The sequence below is a fragment of the Fusarium solani genome (genome assembly GCF_023522795.1).
Source record: "Fusarium solani strain SB1 chromosome Unknown bctg00000000, whole genome shotgun sequence".
NCBI lineage: Eukaryota > Fungi > Ascomycota > Sordariomycetes > Hypocreales > Nectriaceae > Fusarium > Fusarium solani.
In genome coordinates this window covers 2,803,863-2,821,781 of record NW_027072157.1, presented here as the reverse complement: position 1 = coordinate 2,821,781, position 17,919 = coordinate 2,803,863, and the positions used below count along the sequence as shown (strand labels likewise).

Genomic DNA, 17,919 nt, shown 5'->3' with positions numbered 1-17,919 from the left:
CATTCTGGGCCAGCGGATCACTGGAAGTCGCCTCCAAGTACCATCCGTCGATATAGTCAAATGCACATAATCCTTGAACCCAATATGGCTCTCCAGAATATATACTGCGTTCATTCCTCAACTCCCCTTCCCAGTGTCAAGAACTTACCGAGTCTACTTCATTCCACCTGAGTATTTTGGGGCAGCTGAAGCACCATCACAATGCCCCGCTGACATGTGGCGCCTCTAGTGTCCCGTCGCCGAAAGACTCATGCCAACAAGGCTGATAGGGCTGAATATGTTTGTATTCTCGAAATATTTGTATATTTAAAAGATCTCCTCCCTTACGTTTACTCTGGATTCGTATCGTCGTGCCTAAGTTCACAGTTCACCAGCCCATAACTCGGAAATCTCATATTCCATCGCAATCTAACACATCATGGCTTCCACCTCACCAGACACATCTGTCCCTTACCACCAAATACGCGCCCACTATGACGACGAAACCATAACTGTCTATCAAGCATACAAAGAATCCATCGCTAGAGATGCCGTCGCTGCTCAAAAACTCAACGCATCCCCTGACTTCAAGCCCGGCCGCATGACATGGGTCAAACCGAGCTGGGCTTGGATGATGTACCGTGCCGGCTACTCGTACAAAGATGCCCGCCAATCCCACATTCTTGCCATTCACATGAAACACGAGCACTTCGTTGGACTTCTTGAACGTGGTATACTATCAAAACATGCCAAGAAGGCTCCCGAGGACTCAACCGTCAAGCGTGAGAAGACCAGCGACGTAAGGATTCAGTGGGACCCTGAGCGGACGCCAAAGCTTGGGGTGTTGCCATATCGGAGCATCCAGATTGGCATCCCTGGGGCGCTCAGTACACAATGGGCAGACGAGTGGATTGTCGAGATTGAGGATGTCACGGAAAAGGCCCGTGAGCTGAAGAGGGTCATCGATGAGCGGCCAGACATCAGCGAGGAGGAGCTCTTGGAGTTAGGCCTTATCTTTGAGGAGAGGCTATTTGAGGTGCCAGAGTCTGTTCATGAGAGGCTAGAGATTACAACGCCCCTTGAATCATGAGCTCGAGCATAGCATCACTCTTGTATTATTGATTTGCAAGCGGCACAAATTCTACTATAGCAGATATCCAACAGCGCGACTTCAAGACATCATACAGCTCCTCGGTGTTAATGATTGTATTGGGTGCTTTTTCTACCAGATCCTAAGGACAGAACACTACTTATGACTTTCATAGGTAGTTAAAAGGTTCATGTTTTTCATCAATACATACAGCAACGACATTCTCAGCCGCTGACCACTGTTCCGCCGTTACAATGAATCGTCTGTCCGCTCACACATGAACTATCACTTGATGCCAAAAAGACCACACAGGTGGCGATCTCTGAAGGTTGAGCAGGCCGTCCCATTGGGCTTGTAAACTCCTTTTGAGCCTTTTCGTTCATCGTGGCCGGGATCAGAGGAGTCCAGACTGTATGTCATGTTAGCTACCTATGCCAAGTCTTAAAGACACAGCATACACACCTGGTCCTGGGGCAATAGCGTTGACACGAATGCCCCTACCAACGTACTGATTGCTCAGACCTCGTGTGAATGAGACTATGGCGCCTTTAGTTGAGGTGTAGTCGAGCAGGTCAGGCCGGCCAATGTAGGCGTTGATGGATGCGTTGTTGATGATGGTTGCTCCGGCCTTCATGTGAGGCAAGGAATACTTGGAGATGTAGAAGAAGGAGTGAATGTTGATGTTGAAGGTGTGAATCCACTGGTCCTCGGAAAGATCCTTGATGTCCTCAACCATCATCTGGTCTGGCGCTCAGGTCAGCATCGTCGTACGCATCTCGTCGGTCCTCGCTTACAGGCTGCATTGTTGAAGAGGATGTCGATTCCCTTCATCTTCTCCACAGCGAAATCGACCAGCTTCTGGCAGTTCTCCCGCTTAGACAGGTCGAGGGATATGAGATGGACTTTGGCGCCCTCCTTTTCCACCTGCTGCTTGGTGTCTTGAGCGTCCTTTTCTTCCTCGGGCAGATAAGCGATGACTATGTCAGAGGCTCCCTCCCTCCCGAACAATACAGCTGAAGCAGCACCAATGCCACTGTCTCCTCCGGTGATTATGGCTCTCTTTCCCTGGAGCTTTCCAGAGCCTTTGTAGGTCCTCACATTACCGCCGGCTTCGGGTAGTGTGTCCTGGACAGGCTGAGGATCGGGCATGTCATGATCTTTGCCTGGAAAGTCCTGGTGAGAGACAGGAATATCCTTCTCTAGAAATTAGTCAGTATATATGCCAAGCTAACTGGGAGACTATCATCGATGGGAACGCATACCGTTGTGAAAGTCCCGAGTCGTCATTTTGTGTAGACTTCTACCGTAGGCGTCAATCAGCTACCAGGTATATTGTAAGAAAAGAAGGTAACCCTCAGAGTTTTTCTCTGGGGGTCTCACTCTCGGGTTTAATACTCGCTCGCTATCTACGCTGCGGACCTTTCAATCCGGACTCATGATGGTGATCGATCGATGACGACATAAAGGGCAGGGTTTGAGAACTTTCGTCACCGAACGGGTCAGTTTCTCCAGCCAAGCAATCACTCTGACTGGTCTTGCTTTACTAAGGTATGTAAAATCCAGCTTTTAAAGAGTCTGAAAGCTCAAGGACATGGTCAAGCTTGATCGTTGCGGCGCTGCGGATGGTATTCACCGAGTATCTCCAACAACTTGGCCTTCACTGCACGAGGATGACGGGGAAGCCACCTCCACATGCAAACGACATCTTTCGATGGGGTCTCTTATCGTCATGCACAAATACCGATCGGGTGTAAACACGCTCCGATGACTCCCGTGCATCATGCCCGGAATCCGGAGCGGCCCCACAATGCCAGGCCGCAGCCTTGCCAGCCGTCATGCTCAGTCGGAGCCACGGATTCGGATGCAAGTCCGGCCGTGAGAACAATAGGCCCGATGCGCAAGCGAACAGTGGCTATTTGCCCTGGAGCGGTGGGTCGCTTCTTATGAACGCGTGCTGCGCATCAGATAGCAAGCCCAGGCGCTGTTGCTCTGACGTTGTCCCCCTTTCGTCTTCGAAACCCATCATTCTTGACCCAGCGTATAAACAGACAGAAGGCATCAATACTCGCAGATAATGGTGAGTCCATAATTTAGTACAATAAAATGCGCAATCCGTCTAAGCAATCGAATATTCCGTACATGGCGGACCTTTTATCGAGTCCACGCCCCTTGATTAACACCCCATGTGACGTGCCATCGGTCCCAAACACGCAGGGTTATGCTTCTCTTTCAAATACAATTGCCAGCCCAAAACTGAAATCGATCAAGTCCCCAGAACGCCAGGTTCCGCGTCGTACTCTACTCGCTGGAAGTTGTGTTGTTGTTACAGGGAGATCGCGCCTCTTCGGCTTTCTCGGGCGTGCATGAGGCCTTGGATGCCGCAGAAGATGAAGAATGCCTACATGGGTCAGTTTCTGATTCCTTCAAGATGTTGTAGGAGAGTCGGGGGCTCATATGAGCCTCGAAGGATATCCGCGACAGGGGCACGTACAACGTATACGAGAACAGCTGTGAAGATGGTTCCCGAAACTGCCTTGCCATCATCGGGGTCTGACACGCCGCCAGTAAACTCCTCGTGGCCGGTTCGGTATAGAAGGGCGAGGACGCTGAGGATAACGATGGCAAAGACGGAGAGGACGGTGCTGTTGGAGCTCGATGTTAGCCGCGTCATGATGGGGGATGAGCTAGGGATTGGCGAACCAAGACCAGGCGTTGAACGCGCTGACGACGGGCTTCATGATGGGCAAAGGTTGGGGAAGCTCGGAGATGGCTGAATGAACGGAATTGCGTTGCGAGCGACGGGATGCGGATTCGGTCGGCGGAGTCGATGCTGGAAGCTTGCTTGGAGCTGCCTGCTTGGTGTTGCGTCAAGGTGTCGCTGTTTGGCTCCTTGAATTCCTGCCTCAGTGGTAAGGCTGGAACATGCGCCACAGGAGGCGCCTAACACTAACGGCGGTCTGTGCCACACTGGCTCTGCGCCACATCACCACCATCTTGAATCTCTGGCTCACTAACAGCAAACGATCAATTGATATCATCACCATACTCTAGCTCTTCGGATCAGATAAAACCGCTTGGCATCGACTTACCCACTCTCGTCGATCCCGACTTACACGAATAACCTCAATTGAGGATCTAGAGGATCTAGTGATGGCGCTTGGGAACGCCTCACCTGGTTTAAGACGGAAGTTCGGCCTGCTGCATACGTAACAGGAAACGCAGATATCCTTTCAACGGCCCAAAGGCAATTGAGATGAGCAACTCGTATTCCCCGAAGCATCTCGAGGAGCCGCGACAACCAAGAAAGGCACCGTGGGTGGTAGTTTAATGCCAGCTACTTTGGTCCTAGGAAGTGCCCCCAAGCCGTTCAGGCGTGGAACATGCGAGCTATCGAAGGCTGATGCCGATCCAAAGGTGGGCCAGTCCGTCTTGAAAAGGGCAAAGACGATGCGAAACGGCATTGGTTCCGCAAGCGACCTTGGCGTTGAGGGTGCCGGACGTGGCAACGCGGCCAATGGTTTTCGGGAAGCAACCTCGCAGGGCTTCATACGAAACGAAACGAGACGAAACGCCTCCCGAGCCAGACCGGAAGACAGGGCAGACATCCCACGCGTACCCATTCATGATCGCCCGCTACGGTACAAGCCTTTCTTCACTTAGATGAGGCTATTAAATTGCGATCAAGGGCTCATCTCAATGCAGACTGCCGTCTTACCGGTGATCCCTTCTTGTTCAAGCCCCTGGAGCTGACATCCCGCGCGCCGACATCGCTGAAGCTTGGGCAACGGACATGAGGGCATTCAGGGTCTCTCAAAAAAGGGAACTCGTGATGTTATCATTACGCACTTGTTTCTTGTCTGGGTGCGACGGCCAATGACCAATATAGCATCCGGAGCCTAGCTCACAGGTACCAACCAGCCAGCTACCTAGGCGCTGTGCGAGGTTACGCACGCCAGCAACCCTCCTCCTCCTCCATGCCTTGGCGGAACTTGTCAGCAACTGACTGCACTGCCACGACCAGAGGGCCAGACTCGGATTGGAGCAAACACGGACCCATGGAACAATTGTGAGTGCTTTGTGCAGAAGGGGGGATGGTCCACAAAGCCCGTTCTGCCGTCGCAGCCGTTCAATCAATCAATCCAGCAGAGCAAAGACGTCGCGCCGTGTTGAAACAGCAAGCCACGTCGCCAATGAATACGGGCTCCCGCTTGTGCCCCCCGGCACGTCATGGCCAATGGGTGCGCCCAGACGCCAGCACAAGGGGGACTCGTCGCTTGTTGGGCGCTGGCATGGACTGGCATGGCATCCATTACAGCACAGCTGACGCCCTTGGCCCCTTGCCTCCCAGAGGAGATGACTTCTTCCCCGCGTCTGTAGCTGAGAATCTATTCGTGGGGGGAGGGATCTTCGGTGCTCGTCAAGATGCGGCAGAGGCAGAGCCTCTTCTTGGCTCAAGTTTTAGTGCAGTGGTATCCCCTCGTTTATGCCGCTAGAGAGCCCTGCCAGTCCCCAGCTAGTCTACTTACCTAGCAGCATCCAGCCCATCTCGTAACCCGGGCAGTCAGTCAAACGCCAGCCGCCCGCTGTCGGCAGTGATGACGCCCTGCACTATATAGCCTCGACTTGCCGCTGCTGCCAGCTGCCGGTTTGCCTCTCACCCTTTCTCCTCCCCCCTCCAATTCAGACATTGCATATCCTTCATTGATTCACCTCCGGGCTAGACCCATTCTCTATTTGACCCAAGAGGTCCCTCGCGTTCGCTCACTTTTTGTTCCTACAACCACCTGCCAGTACCTACAGTACCTGTCTGTCACACACAGCCTATCGCTTACACTGCACGCATACGTCGTTCTCATCTCCGATCCGCCATCGCACCCTCGTTCAGAATGCGAGTCCACGCTACCTTGGCTCTCCTCTTGACGGCCCTCGCCGGCCAGGTCGTCGGCCAGGATGCTGAGAAGGTCATGGACAACCCTCCCGGAGTGCCCTACAAGGCCACACTCCCCAAGCAGCGCTTCTTTAAGGACGCCGAGCTCGAAGGCAACGCCAAGGGCTCCATCCTCGCCGTGGCAACCGACAGCGGAAATGGCGTCAAGTTCAAGGTCAAGTTCAGCAACCTCCCCAAGGAGGGTGGCCCTTTCAGTGAGTCCATGCATGCCCATCGGTCCCAGCAACGTTGCTAACAGTGGACAGCCTATCACCTCCATGCTGCACCCGTCCCTGAGGACGGCAACTGCACCGAGACGCTGGCTCACCTCGATCCTTATGAGCGCGGCGCCGAGACCCCCTGCGATGCCAAGGACCCTGCATCTTGCGAGGTCGGTGACCTGAGCGGCAAGCACGGCAAGATCGACAGCGACCCCTTTGAAGCCGAGTACATCGACTACTACGCCTCAACAAAGGAGGGCATCGGCGCCTTCTTTGGAAATCGCTCCTTTGTGCTGCACTATGCCAACAAGACCCGCCTGACGTGCGCCAACTTTGTCTCTCAGATCGAGACCCCCGCGACCAACGAGTCTTACTCCGCCCCTAACTACCTGCCGACTCCGACAGAGACTGTCAACCCGGCTACTGAGACACCCAGCTCCGGCCCCAAGACACCCAGCTCCGGCCCCAAGACGCCCTCAGGTTCAGGCACACAAGAGCCTAAGCCTTCCTCCACCGAGACCGGGTCGTCCACCACCCCGAACGCTGCCTCAACATTGGCCCTGCCTGTCCACTTGGCCCTAGCAGGTGTCATTGCTCTTGCCTTGGCGCTATGAGGGATGGGTGTTTGATATTGGTTGATTTATTACACTGGGGGGAGCAAACATGGTTGTTTTTTGAGATTGTCAAGGTGCAAACAATGAGCAGGAGTTCCGGACTCACATAGGTAGTAAAAGAAAATAAAAGGATCTTTCAACTTGATGACAATACGTTGAAGCCAACATCTTGAAACAAAGTTTAAATTGGCTCGCTTACGTGACCAGCCCTACTATCCCAGCATTGGAGTCTTTGATATCGACAAGTGTGTCCATCATCTGTTTGAGATTGACTGGATTTCCACTTTTCAGCCTCGAAACGGACAAGGGTATCAGCGTCGCAGATGTCGATCTGGAGAGAAACACATTGTTTCCACTGAATCAATGACTCTTTACGCCCTCGCAAGGCGTGGCAACAATGGGCTGATAGTTGACTTTTGTGTCTCGGCTCTGGTATGTGCCTCCTTCCCGCTCACAATATCTCACGATTACTTACACAGGCAGGCAGGTATCTCATGTTAATCCAGGATCCCCCGTTTTCTCTTCATCTTGCCACTCTCTCCCTCTCAGTCTGCCTTGGTCAGTCAATCAATCTGAAAAGCATAGACGCTAGACAAGTCGGCGCTTATCATGTCGGCGGCGCCGTTGACAACGGTTGGGCGCTTCGGACTCGACATCTGCAGGTCCACCCCGGCTGGTTTTCTGGGCGTTTCATCGGGGACTTCACCAACACCAGCCATCGATGGTGGTCTTTTTACCAGTTTCTACGCTTCGCCATCTGCCAAGCGTCATTCTTCCTTCGGGACCGACCGCTCGCTCGCTCAGCTCGGGACTCGGCAGTTTTCCCCTTCTTCCCACGGACGTTGTGAATTGGTGGCTTTGAACGCCGAGGCCCGGCCCTAGTGCATGCAGCTTTCCACTAGAGCTGACGGGCGTCGATGAGCGTCCGGGGTTGTCATCTCTCGCCCCCTCCATCTCTGCAGCAGCAACATCCAAGGCAGCGACACCAGGGGCTCCTCTTCAAGTTGGTAGCCATCAAAGTCCACAGCATCAGCTAACAAGCTTCGGATGTCGGGAAGGAGACGAGGCTTGAAGGATCCTCCAAGTCCCCGAATAACAAACACCATCGACCTGGCTCCTGATATGGGATAGCGGCCCGCAATGAACGGCGAAATGCGAGATCAACAACTCAGCCCTGTGGCCCCGTCCTGTGGAGACAGCATCTGACATGCCCACTCTGCCCTCACCAGCACCTGGCACCTTTTTTTGCTGTCTTGTGAATTGATTTCCCCTCGTCATCAATGGACCGGTTCCTGCATCTCATCTTCAGCTCCGTGCCCTAGGGCGAGCTAAAGCCTATTTCTGGCAAAAGCCATGCCGCACTCGAGGCTTGTCTCTTGGTGTTTTGTGGAGTTGCACGGATACCCAATGCTATCTTTTCCCTTTGAAGAAGTAGCCTCCGATGGTGTCTAGCAAGGATGTCAGTGTTTGCTTTGGAGGAGGCATACGTATATATATATCGATTGACGCCTCGTATCTGGGGAGCTGAACTATCTTCACTTAAGCTGCTCGCCGCTCGATTTGGACAGTTGACGATCTTTTCCTTCCGAGAAACTCTCCTTTAGGAATCATCTATCGAGATAACTCTGCACTGTCTCTCCTCCTTATTCGTGGGCTCGGACTTTGTCGCTATTAGGCTGGTTTACGAGACTGTCCCGGCGCTTAGCAATCGCCACAACGCGTCTGAACTCTTTTATCCACGTTGCGCCTGCATATGGCTTCTTCGACTCTTGTATGTTGCCGATCTATTCATCAACTAGCTAGGTAGCTAGTTGTAGATTTTACACGATGCCCCATTGAAGTCTTTTACCCCTTACATCACATTGGTTCAAGCTCCTCAAGCCTGGCACAAACTACCCAAGCATGCTCCACGCTGTCTACGAAGCCATGGCTGATACTGACTGTCTCTCCCTGCAGACAGAGATAAAGACGGTGGCTTCTCAGCCTCTCAGAATGGCGGTTGGAACAGGAGTCATGGAGTATAACTCGTCAGTTGACAGGTTCAGAGATGACGAGTATCCCAACATGGCCCAAGGTGTGCACGTCCAACACCCCTGACTCGTAAGCTATGTTACATGTTTACTGACCTTTCAGGGGCCTATCTTGATCATGGCGGCGCCACCATCTACTCTCGATCTCTCATAAGCAGCTTCTCTCACGCAATGATCAGCAACCTATGGGGCAACCCACACTCGGAGAACCTACCAGCGAAGCTCTCGGGTGAGATGGTGGATAATATTCGTGCCAAGACTCTCGACTTCCTTGGTGCTGACCCTGGCCATTTTGATCTTGTGTTCGTCGCAAACGCCACGGCCGCCATCAAGCTGGTGGCAGACGGGTTTCGAGATCTTGGAGAGAAGACCCCGACAAAGAGCTTCTGGTATGGATATCACAGGGAGGCTCACACCAGTATAATCGGCGTTCGGGAGCTTACGTCTGGGGATTATCACTGCTTCGAGGATGACGAGAGTGTCGACAAATGGCTCGACTATCCTTCCAACTCCGAGGTTCGAAAGAGCAAATCCACCGGTCTGGGCCTATTCGCATATCCCGGCCAGTCAAACCTCAGCGGCCGCCGGTTACCAAAGGGATGGTTAAGGAGAATACGAGAGAACCCTCAGCTTCGAAACACGTACACACTCTTTGACGCCGCAGCCCTCGCCATGACGACGTCACTCGGCTCACTATTCAGCGATCCTTCCGATGCGCCCGACTTTACTTGCCTCTCGTTCTACAAGATCTTTGGATTTCCGGATCTCGGCGCCCTGGTGGTCAGGCGGGCATCGGGACACGTACTCAACCTGAGAAGATATTTCGGAGGAGGGACGGTGGCACAACTGTTTCCTTTGAATGGTGACACTCGCGTTGCGAAGAAGGTTCCCGGCTTGGGAGATCAGTACGACATGTGGAACATCCATGACGGTCTCGAGGACGGGACTCTTCCGTTCCACAGCATCTTGGCCCTTGGACTGGCCATTGATACTCATATTCGACTTTATGGCTCCATGGTATGTTGTTTGCGGTGTTATTTGAACTTGGTGCGCTGACATACTTCCAGGATGCTATTTCTCGTCATTGCTGCTACCTGGCACGCTCCCTTTACAAGAGTCTCGTAGCTCTCAGGTATCCCAACGGTGCTCCAGTTGTTGAGATCTATGTCGACGACCCTTGCGCATATGGAGACCCCTCGCGACAGGGGGCGACGTTCGCCTTCAATATTATGAGGCAGGATGGGACCTATGTTCCTTGGACGGATGTTGAGAAGCTGGCTAATGATGCTGGGGTATATATCCGAGCTGGCGGTATGGAGACATGGCTGTTGCCCCAACGTGCTCTACTGACTGTGGTTTCCAGGTGTCTGTTGCCCCGGTGGTGTTTCAAAGGCTCTCGAATACGAGGAGTGGGAGTGGAACAGGATGTTCTCGAGCGGACACGCCTGTGGTGCTAACGAGATGGCCATCATCAACAGAAGGCCAACTGGGTAAGCTCACTGGCGATTTATCTCTCTCAGAGCTAACATACGTAGTATTGTTCGCGCCAGCCTTGGTGCCATGACTACAAAAGCCGACATTCAAGCTCTACTGCACTTTCTCCACAACCAGTTCATATCAGAAGCCAAGACAGCCCCGTTGCTTGAGCCTTCCAAGGATTCGATACATCTACCTCTGCGAGAGGCGTATGCGATACATGGAATGGCCAACGAGGGCTACCTAAAGGATTTGTAGATGCTGCCTTTGCCCGGTAAAGGTCTTGAGATGATTAATATTTGGATCGTTGTACAACTATTCTTCTACGTTGGGAGTTATCAAAGGATGGCGTGGAGCATAGATGAGGGCGTGGGAGTATGGCGTTTTGAGATAAAAGGCTTTGGATTCGTACAAAATCGAATGGATTAGATAGATATCTTGATAATATGTACAAATACTAAAAACAGGAAGGCTCCAAATATTCTTTTGGTATAGAGCAGCTTAACAAGCACTATCGCAATTCTAACACTACCTACCTACCTATCCAGCCACCAACAGTTTGAGTGAGACTCGGAGCTTTAACAATGACCAGCTCAACAAGGCTCCGAGGCATAACAATAGACTGGCCAATACCTATTTCACATCAGGATGAAATACAAAGGATGGAAATATGCGCCTATTGATGCATTTTTGGTTGCTGGTGGTTACAACCTATCACCTGTCGCTTTGTGAAACCTGCCTCGATCAACATTGCACATTGGTCTGCACGTGATCCCTATGGCATCCAAACCACCACACTTCAGGCGCAAATGACTCTGAGAAGACAAGCACTGAATCACAGCCAGTGACGGGTCATTTTTTATCAATTTTCTTCTCTCCCTCAAAACAAAGTCAGTGACAGAATATAAACAGATTACATCATCTTTTTTCTCGTCCACCCTTTTTTCTTTTCTTGTTTACCTTTTTACTTCTTCGCTCCCTCCAAGCTACCCACCCTGCGGAATTCTCTATCGCTGCGCTAACTACCTACCTACCCCACGCTAACCATAGCAATCGACAACGCTGCTTGATCGCTCTTGTGCGCTCGCCCTTCCAGTCCAAGGCATTTGGACACGGCCAACTCCAAGGCGAATGACCTCGTCATATTTGTAGCCCTCGATGCTACCCTCGCGGCCCTGAACAATGGCAAAGAAGAAGAGCAAGCAGGCTCCAGCTGGTGCTGATGTTGGTGCTGGTGAGGGGCAGAATGCGACGCTTGAGAACGCTTCGCAACCACAACCGCAACCACAACCACAACCACAACCACAGCCCGCCACGACCGCGGGAGGGTCCAAGAAGACCTCTAAGTCACCCAAGACGACATCATCGACATCATCTTCGCAGACTCTCATAATATGTCGAAACAAGTACGTTCCCTGCTTACCCTGTGCTCCTCTGCCAACCCGCTGCCCGTCTCCCTTGAGTTCGCCATGTTGACGCTCCAACTTGCAGGCATTGGCGATTCATTTCGGCCTTTCACGGCCCATGGCTTCAAATGCCCATCGAAATACTCGAAACCATCGCCAACGTCAACTACAACACCCCGCGACCCCGACCCATCGACCCTGCCGTCCTCTTCGACATGACCAAGATCCGCCGGCTCGTCGACGAAGCCACCAACCTCGCCGTGAGAGCTGCTAGTGACATCTCCTCGCCGATCATGACCAATGTCAACGGCGGCATGCCCGGCGCATCGTCCATGTCGGCCCTTGGCATGGGGGAGGCCATGGGTCCAAACTGAGCCGCGAGCGTAAATTTCGGATGAGAGAGCAGGCGAGCCAGAAGCTCAGCCGTGCCTATCGTCTGGACGAGATCGCGTGCAGCGTCGCGACCATGCAGGGCTCGTCGCCGATAGAAGAAGTCGCTGGACTGGTGCTGCAGCGCAGCCCGCAGGATCCTGACGCCAAATATGTGCACTTTTTTCACGAAAAGATACCCTCGCGCCAACTGGCCGAGTCCACCAGCCTAGAGACCTTGACAGAGGTGATATCGGAGAAGCCGAGCGAAGGGGAAGCCCTACGCACCCGCGCCATCGTGAGGACTTTCAAGGAAGATTACGAGGGGGCTGCTCAGGACTTGACTTCCGCCTTGTCAATAAGTCGCTTCCATCAGCCACCACACCAGAAGCCTGGGCAGCAGTTACAAACTCAGGAGTCAAATCAGGGCCGAAGGCGGCCCCAAGACGTTATTCTGGCCGACAAGGACCAGCCGACGAGTCTAGAAGGACAATTACTCTTTCTACGAGCTACGGCGTACCTGACAATGGCTTGCCAGCACGTGGCAGACGGCATACCTCCAGCCCAGGAAGCCAACGGACACGCCGATGCAGACAACTCGGACGGGAGCCCAGTCCCTGAAGCCAACGGGCGAAACTCACCCGACGCCGATGCAGAGCCTGATGCTGATGCTGACGCAGAGGCATCACTCCGCAAACAGACCGAGTCTCGAAAGCTTGTCAAGACATATGCGAAGCGGGCGCTCCGGGACTTCATGTCCTTCATCTCACAGTTGGAATATGCACCGAATCTTCCTACAGTCATCGCCAAGGACTTCAACGACCGCGTTAACCTTGCGGCCCATGGCGTCCGAAACCCGAGACCCTCCGAGGCCACCTACTCTCTGGAGCCCTACACCATCTACTCAATCGCCGACCTCTTTGCCGCCGTACCTCCTCCTGACCTCCCCCCTTACCCTTCCGAAGAAATCACCAAGCCTGGACAGGCATCGGATATGCCGTTGACGTGTGAATGGACCACCTACCATCCCCTTCTCACCGAGGCGCTGCACTCACTTCTCCTCTGCCACATTCTCGTCCAGACCTCGCCCAAGGAGCTCCTCCGCCACACATACATGGTGGCCCGACTTGTCCGCCAGGCTGACGGCTTTCCCATCTTCCAGGCCAGCCGCTCTCAGGCCCGGTCCGACTGGATGGAGGTTCTCCGCCGCACTGAGAGCCAGCTCCAGCTGAGCGCCTCCTGGGAGACTCTCTGCGCGCCCCCTCCCCTACCTTTCTACTACGATACCCACCTCACCAAGTCCAAAGCCAAGATCTCCGACGAGCAGCGCCGGCAGGGCCAGGCCTTCCTAGACGCCTTTGATGACGAGCTCATCGAAAAGGAGATGCGTGCCGAGCAGGACCGCCTCCCCATCGCCACCAACATCCCCCCCGCCCCTGTCTACGGTGCCGGTCTAACGACCCACCCAAGTCTCCGGCGGTGGTCCGTTGAGGACGGCAAAGACTACCCCATCCTGACCGAGCGGGCCGCTGCCGTCTCCCAGTGGCTGCGCGAAGCCCCGGTTGTTACGGGCACCACCAGGCGCAAGAAGCGCACCAAGAAGTCCAGCAAGGCGGGAGCGCTAGGCGACTCTGTCGAGAAGCTGCGCCTCGAAGACGCCGCCGGGGATGCTGCGGAGCCGTGATGATGGCATTCTCTTGCTTTTCTACCCATCTCTGTCTTGCTACTTGCTACATCTAAAGCACTTTGCATCTAAAGCGCTTATCTCCTAGCATATCTTGGTGTTGGCATCTACGCATCTCTTGTATGGCAAGGGCAAGTCTTTTTGACGGTTCTCCTGTCGTGACTTGCTTGACCGATTACTTGGGTTTGTAACGAAGCGATAGGCTACGGAGAATACTTGGAGCATGAGCAAGCAGGTCTATCATTGAGATATCCATAAAATCACGGTTCTACTGCTATAAGAAACCCCCACAAAACGCCCGCCATGCATGCATGCAAATGCCTTGTACTGTACCAACCAATGCCCCCCGTGCCGGTCCCGTCCGTTGCGTGAGTTCGTCTCGTCTTCAAGTCGCTGCCCCTTCAGTACCATCTGTTGTTGTTTGGTATGTCGCCCCCGTTGAGGAACGCGTCGATGTCGCCCATGCCCTCCGTCTCGAGCACGTTCATTAGCTCCATCTGCTGTGACTGTGTAAGGCTGCCTTGGCGACCAAAGCCGTAGTCAAACTGAGGAGGCGCAACATTGTTGGTCCCGAAATTTTGCAGTCCAAGACCGGCCCCCGACATGTCACCGTAGTTGCCTGTGTTGCCCATTCCGTTGTTGATGAAGCTATTGCTCATGTTGGCAAAGGTGTATGGTGAGATGAGAGGCGCTGGTGGGGAGAACCACAGGTTGGGATCACTCAGTGTCGGCAGAGGCCGCTGTTCAGGGGCAGCTTGTGTCTGTGTCACCGGCGGGACGGTGAAGGTCGGTACACCCTGGGAAGGTTCGATCTTAACTTGGGGAGACATGTTCTGCACAGGTCCTAGCGGAACCACCATTGGAGATGCGTGTTGCATGATGGGAGTGGGTTGCGCAGTCATGGTGTTTGGGGGCGACAGTGCCGTGCTCGGTGTCGGGGTCGTCATGTTGCCAGTTGGTACAGAATCAGGGGGCGTGGGAAGTTGATCCGACACATGGTCCGGAGGCGATGCCATATGCTGCTCAGGGGTAGTAGTAGCTGGCGGTGTTGGATCATCCGGAGCTGCCTCGCCGGTCTGCATATAATCGGGAGGAAAGTACGAAAACCTCCGGCCTGTTGGCTCCCCACTGGCAGGGTTGAAGAAGATTGAGTTGGATCGGAAAGTTGGCTGAGGCGGCGGGTAGTTGGGGTCGAATGCGAACGAATTCATCGCCTCCGGCGGAGAGTTGAAGACATGGCTGAACTGGGGCGGGTTGAGGAAGGGAGCCTGTTGGGGGTTTGGCTGGGAGAAGGCATCGGGCGGCGAGCTGGGATCAGCAAACGATGGGGGTGTCGTGAAGAAGCCACCGGGCTGTCCTGTTGTAGGGCGTGCGTCGTAGCTCTGGAGACAGGCTTTGGAGAAGATAGAGTACAGCTGCGAGGCAGATGCGGTTCCGGGCCATCGCTCTGCGCAGCCTTGCAAAACTTCCATCGAGATGTCGACGAGCTCTTCCACCTCCTTTCGAGGGTGCGCCTGTCGAACCTCTGGGTATGACACGGTCCAAAGCAGTGTGTTGAGAGACATATTGACAGTCAAGAGGAACACCCAGCTGATATCTCCTCCGCCTTCCATCTGCTTGGCATTCAACTTGATCATAATGGCTGAGCTTTCGAAGCAGATCTTCGCGGCGCGAGGTGAGGGTTTTGGTATTTGGGGAGATGGCCTGTACATGAAGATGCGCATCTGGTGATATCGGCCAGTAAACCTATTAAACATGTTAAGCACCCACTGCCAGTTAATATCTTGGTCCGACACATACCATGACTTGCACCAGCTTGGGCTCGTCGGCGAATTATCGAGCCAATCTTGATTCATCTGCTCAACTCTCGCAAACCAGGGGTGCTGGTCATTCCTAGGGTCGGGCTTCTTCTTCTCGTACAACGTCCTTCGAATTTCCGCCTGGCACATTCTCATCTTATAGAAGTGAATAGCCACAAGCTTGCGTTCGCTGGGTGGGCCGGGTTGGATCCCCTGATCGGTGATGTACTCGTCGTCGACAGTCGCAAAGAAATCCACGTCCAGGCGGTCGTCCCCGGTTGCGAAACTGTTAGGTCTGCCCATGCTGTGCGCCAGGCCGTACTCCATAGCAGCAACTGTCCATATTAACCGTCGTCGCATGTCAATCGTCTTGGCACTCAGGTTGTAGCTGGGGCTGATGGTCTTCTCGCTTGCCAAGCCTTCCTGCTGGCATATCCTGGTCGCAAGACCAATAACATAGTAAATAGGAATTCTTGTCGGGGTGAGGAGTGAGTATTGCCCGAGCAGAACAAGGCATTGCAATGTCTTGAGGTCCTTTGTCTGAAGGACGTCCTCAAAGTGTTGCATTGCGGCCAAGTAGTAGCTGTCGGCCAAACCGGCATATAGAGTTCCCGGTTTCTGCAAGCTAATTGCGACAACCATGCGAACGATGAAAAGTCGGTAGGGGTCGTTATCGCCGTTGTAGACTGCATCGACGTCTTGCTCGAGGTCCTTCTCGTGCAAAGCAGGCCAGAAGAGTTGAGCTATCAAGCATTAGCGTTCGCAATACACATGAGCATCGCACGCGATATTCACCTTTTTGGTTGAAAACCTCTAGCAGCTTATCCATAATAGCCCTCGTCGGTAGGTTCTCCGCGGGGTGCTGGCTGATCATGGGGTAGCTCTTCCTCCTAGTGTTGGCAGTCGGTCCGGTCATCTGAATGGACTGCATACGGTTCGGCTGGGTACGAACGCTGGGGATCAGATCCGAGATGCGCTTGGAATCTGTGTATGCTTTGGCCTGTTCCATAAGCAGGCGCGTCATGGCGATGCCACTGCTAGGTCCCAAATATCGAGGGGTTTCGTCACCGCCGTTGAGGCGAACCATTCCGCCTGGGCGCACCATATCCTCATTGCTCCCGGGATACTCGTTCTCTTCGTCGGTATATTGGCTGAGCTCGGCCTCGAGTTGTCTAACAGTGTCCTGCAACTTGATGACATAGTGGCGGTTGATCTTGCGACCCTTGGCTGCATCCAGATATTCGCAAATCGATCCAGACCTTTCGCAGGGCAGGCAGCGCGGTAGATTAGGATCGCATCGAGTTTTTCTCTACAGGGGGACAAACATGTCAGTATGAACATATCCCGTCGACACTGGTTCGGGGAGATAAGTGGTATCATACCTGCCGACAGCGACAGCACGCTGTCAGAGTATGGGCAATGCGCTGGCCGCCGGGGCCGTCGCCACCCGATGACGAGTCCTCATTCTTGACCATGGGCATGGGCTTTCTGAACTGTGGGTGTTGCTGCCTCTGCAAATGCGCCATGGGATGCTGTGGGTGGCTCATGAAGGCGGCGTTGTTCGGGCGAGGACCGACATGGCCAAAGCCTTGTCGAAAGATGTCCGCCGGGTCCATTGGGCGGGTTGGCGGGATCGTAGGATACGGTGTTGGCGGGCCTTGTTTCTGCGCAAGGCCCGTGAGGCTTATACTGTCGGTGTCGTGAGCCTGTGCGCAGAGCGGCACGGTCACCTAGGCACGGAAGACGGAGGCAGCACACAGGGACCGGCCGGAGACGTGGAAGGGACAAGGTGGATAAGGGCAGAGAGGGGGTATGTCTTTTCTATCGGAGAAGAGTCAAGAATATAGATGGATAATTTGGCAGCGGCATAGCCGGGAGCTGAGTAGACCAAGTAACTCGCGAGAAGCTTATGTCGTGAGAATCGTGGGGAGGTCAGACACGAGAAGGCGATGTATGTACAGAGCAGGAGGTAGGTACGGTACTGGAAGGTAAGGTAGGTAGGGTAAGGTTGAGGAAGGAGGGGCAAGTGAAAGGCAGCAGGGAAGGCCAGTCGAGTTAGACCACCAGCTTGTGTTTAGCAACTGGATGGTTGGTTGGTCAGTTGGTTCGCTAACGTAACACCCCTCCACTTCCACATGGATGAGAGGCGAGTGTCTAGGGTAAGATATTTTGGCTCAATTGGCGGGGGATTGGATGAACCAAAGCGGAAGAGTTAACAGAAGGATGGTCTAGACTCTGGAATGATCCAGTTCCAAGGCTAAAATGGCATCGAATGCGGAGCTCATCTCTATTAATGAAAAGAACCTTTCGGCAGAGTAATAAAA

At 53.7% G+C, this 17,919-nt stretch overlaps 8 protein-coding genes across 8 annotated transcripts; 5 read left to right on the top strand and 3 right to left on the bottom strand.

Annotated features, from left to right (window-relative positions):
- Nucleotides 1–418: 418 nt before the first annotated feature.
- Nucleotides 419–1,069, top strand: MRS44_000896 (uncharacterized protein; the record flags this gene model as incomplete). Its single annotated transcript, XM_046275013.2, has 1 exon — nucleotides 419–1,069. One exon carries the CDS (start codon nucleotides 419–421, stop codon nucleotides 1,067–1,069), a length of 651 nt encoding a protein of 216 aa, XP_046138792.2.
- A 224-nt stretch (nucleotides 1,070–1,293) lies between these two features.
- MRS44_000895 (uncharacterized protein) lies at nucleotides 1,294–2,356 on the bottom strand (the record flags this gene model as incomplete). The annotated part of the gene is made up of 4 exons (XM_046273459.1): nucleotides 1,294–1,478; nucleotides 1,532–1,813; nucleotides 1,864–2,268; nucleotides 2,332–2,356. 4 exons carry the CDS (start codon nucleotides 2,354–2,356, stop codon nucleotides 1,294–1,296), a joined length of 897 nt encoding a protein of 298 aa, XP_046138791.1.
- A 1,036-nt stretch (nucleotides 2,357–3,392) lies between these two features.
- Nucleotides 3,393–3,740, bottom strand: MRS44_000894 (uncharacterized protein; the record flags this gene model as incomplete). The annotated part of the gene is made up of 2 exons (XM_046280696.2): nucleotides 3,393–3,467; nucleotides 3,561–3,740. 2 exons carry the CDS (start codon nucleotides 3,738–3,740, stop codon nucleotides 3,393–3,395), a joined length of 255 nt encoding a protein of 84 aa, XP_046138790.2.
- Nucleotides 3,741–5,955: 2,215 nt separating this feature from the next.
- Nucleotides 5,956–6,831, top strand: MRS44_000893 (uncharacterized protein; the record flags this gene model as incomplete). The annotated part of the gene is made up of 2 exons (XM_046273458.2): nucleotides 5,956–6,211; nucleotides 6,263–6,831. The coding sequence occupies 2 exons, from the start codon at nucleotides 5,956–5,958 to the stop codon at nucleotides 6,829–6,831; spliced, it is 825 nt and encodes a 274-aa protein (XP_046138789.1).
- Nucleotides 6,832–8,733: 1,902 nt separating this feature from the next.
- MRS44_000892 (uncharacterized protein) lies at nucleotides 8,734–10,595 on the top strand (the record flags this gene model as incomplete). The annotated part of the gene is made up of 5 exons (XM_065624231.1): nucleotides 8,734–8,905; nucleotides 8,965–9,878; nucleotides 9,929–10,172; nucleotides 10,225–10,351; nucleotides 10,397–10,595. The coding sequence occupies 5 exons, from the start codon at nucleotides 8,734–8,736 to the stop codon at nucleotides 10,593–10,595; spliced, it is 1,656 nt and encodes a 551-aa protein (XP_065479934.1).
- A 924-nt stretch (nucleotides 10,596–11,519) lies between these two features.
- On the top strand, nucleotides 11,520–12,117 carry MRS44_000891 (uncharacterized protein; the record flags this gene model as incomplete). The annotated part of the gene is made up of 2 exons (XM_065624230.1): nucleotides 11,520–11,743; nucleotides 11,829–12,117. The coding sequence occupies 2 exons, from the start codon at nucleotides 11,520–11,522 to the stop codon at nucleotides 12,115–12,117; spliced, it is 513 nt and encodes a 170-aa protein (XP_065479933.1).
- A 92-nt stretch (nucleotides 12,118–12,209) lies between these two features.
- Nucleotides 12,210–13,796, top strand: MRS44_000890 (uncharacterized protein; the record flags this gene model as incomplete). The annotated part of the gene is made up of 1 exon (XM_065624229.1): nucleotides 12,210–13,796. The coding sequence occupies one exon, from the start codon at nucleotides 12,210–12,212 to the stop codon at nucleotides 13,794–13,796; it is 1,587 nt and encodes a 528-aa protein (XP_065479932.1).
- Nucleotides 13,797–14,197: 401 nt separating this feature from the next.
- On the bottom strand, nucleotides 14,198–17,211 carry MRS44_000889 (uncharacterized protein; the record flags this gene model as incomplete). The annotated part of the gene is made up of 4 exons (XM_046275012.2): nucleotides 14,198–15,542; nucleotides 15,597–16,338; nucleotides 16,391–16,904; nucleotides 16,978–17,211. The coding sequence occupies 4 exons, from the start codon at nucleotides 17,209–17,211 to the stop codon at nucleotides 14,198–14,200; spliced, it is 2,835 nt and encodes a 944-aa protein (XP_046138787.1).
- Between the last annotated feature and the right edge of the window lie 708 nt (nucleotides 17,212–17,919).